At 42.1% G+C, this 2,500-nt stretch overlaps 1 protein-coding gene and 1 long non-coding RNA gene across 2 annotated transcripts in view; one reads left to right on the top strand and one right to left on the bottom strand.

Annotated features, from left to right (window-relative positions):
- LOC149130194 (uncharacterized) overlaps positions 1-2,500 on the top strand; it is a 282,351-nt gene that overhangs the window by 226,780 nt on the left and 53,071 nt on the right. The window lies entirely within an intron of this gene.
- The window catches only part of LOC149130195 (uncharacterized), an 8,313-nt gene that overhangs the window by 711 nt on the left and 5,102 nt on the right, over positions 1-2,500 (bottom strand). Inside the window, exon 2 of the mRNA XM_089345901.1 lies at positions 1-2,500. This exon is cut by the window's left edge and continues 711 nt beyond it; it is cut by the window's right edge and continues 1,737 nt beyond it. Coding sequence (XP_089202027.1) covers positions 1-631 — 631 coding nt within the window. The 5' untranslated portion in view covers positions 632-2,500.

The following is a 2,500-nucleotide window of genomic DNA, read 5'->3' as shown; positions in this document are numbered from 1 at the left end:
CTCCTTTATGTGTTCGTTTGTGTACAGATACATGACTACTTTGTGAGAATGTTTTACCACAGATATCACAGTAATATGGTCTCTCTCCTGTATGTGTACGTTTATGTGCAGTTAGAGTGCTAGTGTGAGAAAATGATTTACTACAGACATCACAATGGTATGGCTTCTCTCCTGTATGAATATATTTGTGATCAGTTAGATGGATATTTTGAGAGAATGATTTACCACAGATATCACAACGATATGGTTTGTCTCCAGTATGAATGCTTTTGTGTTGACTTAGATTACTATTCACTGAGAACGATTTACCACAGATATCACAGTGATATGGCTTCTCTCCTGTATGAACACGTTTGTGCGTACTTAGAGAGCTATTGTTATGGAATGATTTACCACAGATGTCACAATGACATGGCTTCTCATCTCTATGACCAAGTTTGTGTTGAGATAGACTGTTAAATTGTGCGAACGATTTACTACAGATATGACATTGGAATGGTTTCTCTCCTGTGTGAATACGCCTGTGCCGAGTTAGATTGCCATTTACAGAAAAGGATTTACCACAGATTTCACAGTGGTATGGCTTCTCTCCAGTATGTGTATGTTTGTGTAAAATTATATCATGCATCATAAAAAATGATTTACCACAGATATCACAACGACATGGCTTCTCTCCTGTATGACCACGTTTGTGTCGAAAGAGACTGTTATAATCAGAGTATGATTTACCACAGATTTCACAGTGATATGGTTTCTCTCCCGTATGGATACTTTTGTGTTTATGTAGGTAGTTTTTTATAGAGAACGATTTACCACAGATATCACATTGGAACGGTCTCTCTCCCGTGTGGATACGTTTGTGTCTAGTGAGAACGCTGCTTCCAGAGAACGATTTACCACAGACTTCACAGTGACATGGCTTCTCTCCTGTATGGACACGTTTGTGTTTGTTTAGGTTGCTATTTAGAGCGAATGATTTATCACAGATTTCACATTGGAACGGTCTCTCTCCCGTGTGGATACGTTTGTGTCTAGTTAGAACGCTGCTTCCAGAGAACGATTTACCACAGACTTCACAGTGACATGGCTTCTCTCCGGTATGGACACGTTTGTGTTTGTTTAGGTTGCTATTTAGAGCGAATGATTTATCACAGATTTCACATTGGAACGGTCTCTCTCCCGTGTGGATACGTTTGTGTCTAGTGAGAACGCTGCTTCCAGAGAACGATTTACCACAGACTTCACAGTGACATGGCTTCTCTCCGGTATGGGCACGTTTGTGTTTGTTTAGGTTGCTATTTAGAGCGAATGATTTATCACAGATTTCACATTGGAACGGTCTCTCTCCCGTGTGGATACGTTTGTGTCTAGTGAGAACGCTGCTTCCAGAGAACGATTTACCACAGACTTCACAGTGACATGGCTTCTCTCCGGTATGGACACGTTTGTGTTTGTTTAGGTTGCTATTTAGAGCGAATGATTTATCACAGATTTCACATTGGAACGGTCTCTCTCCCGTGTGGATACGTTTGTGTCTAGTGAGAACGCTGCTTCCAGAGAACGATTTACCACAGACTTCACAGTGACATGGCTTCTCTCCGGTATGGACACGTTTGTGTTTGTTTAGGTTGCTATTTAGAGCGAATGATTTATCACAGATTTCACATTGGAACGGTCTCTCTCCCGTGTGGATACGTTTGTGTCTAGTGAGAACGCTGCTTCCAGAGAACGATTTACCACAGACTTCACAGTGACATGGCTTCTCTCCTGTATGGACACGTTTGTGTTTGTTTAGGTTGCTATTTAGAGCGAATGATTTATCACAGATTTCACATTGGAACGGTCTCTCTCCCGTGTGGATACGTTTGTGTCTAGTGAGAACGCTGCTTCCAGAGAACGATTTACCACAGACTTCACAGTGACATGGCTTCTCTCCGGTATGGACACGTTTGTGTTTGTTTAGGTTGCTATTTAGAGCAAATGATTTATCACAGATTTCACATTGGAACGGTCTCTCTCCCGTGTGGATACGTTTGAGTCTAGTGAGAACGCTGCTTCCAGAGAACGATTTACCACAGACTTCACAGTGACATGGCTTCTCTCCGGTATGGACACGTTTGTGTTTGTTTAGGTTGCTATTTAGAGCGAATGATTTATCACAGATTTCACATTGGAACGGTCTCTCTCCCGTGTGGATACGTTTGTGTCTAGTGAGAACGCTGCTTCCAGAGAACGATTTACCACAGACTTCACAGTGACATGGCTTCTCTCCGGTATGGGCACGTTTGTGTTTGTTTAGGTTGCTATTTAGAGCGAATGATTTATCACAGATTTCACATTGGAACGGTCTCTCTCCCGTGTGGATACGTTTGTGTCTAGTGAGAACGCTGCTTCCAGAGAACGATTTACCACAGACTTCACAGTGACATGGCTTCTCTCCGGTATGGGCACGTTTGTGTTTGTTTAGGTTGCTATTTAGAGCGAATGATTTATCACAGAT

The sequence above is a fragment of the Octopus bimaculoides genome, chromosome 30 (genome assembly GCF_046866305.1).
Source record: "Octopus bimaculoides isolate indiv1 chromosome 30, ASM4686630v1, whole genome shotgun sequence".
Classification (NCBI taxonomy): Eukaryota; Metazoa; Mollusca; class Cephalopoda; order Octopoda; family Octopodidae; genus Octopus; species Octopus bimaculoides.
This window is presented reverse-complemented; position numbering and strand designations above follow the sequence as displayed.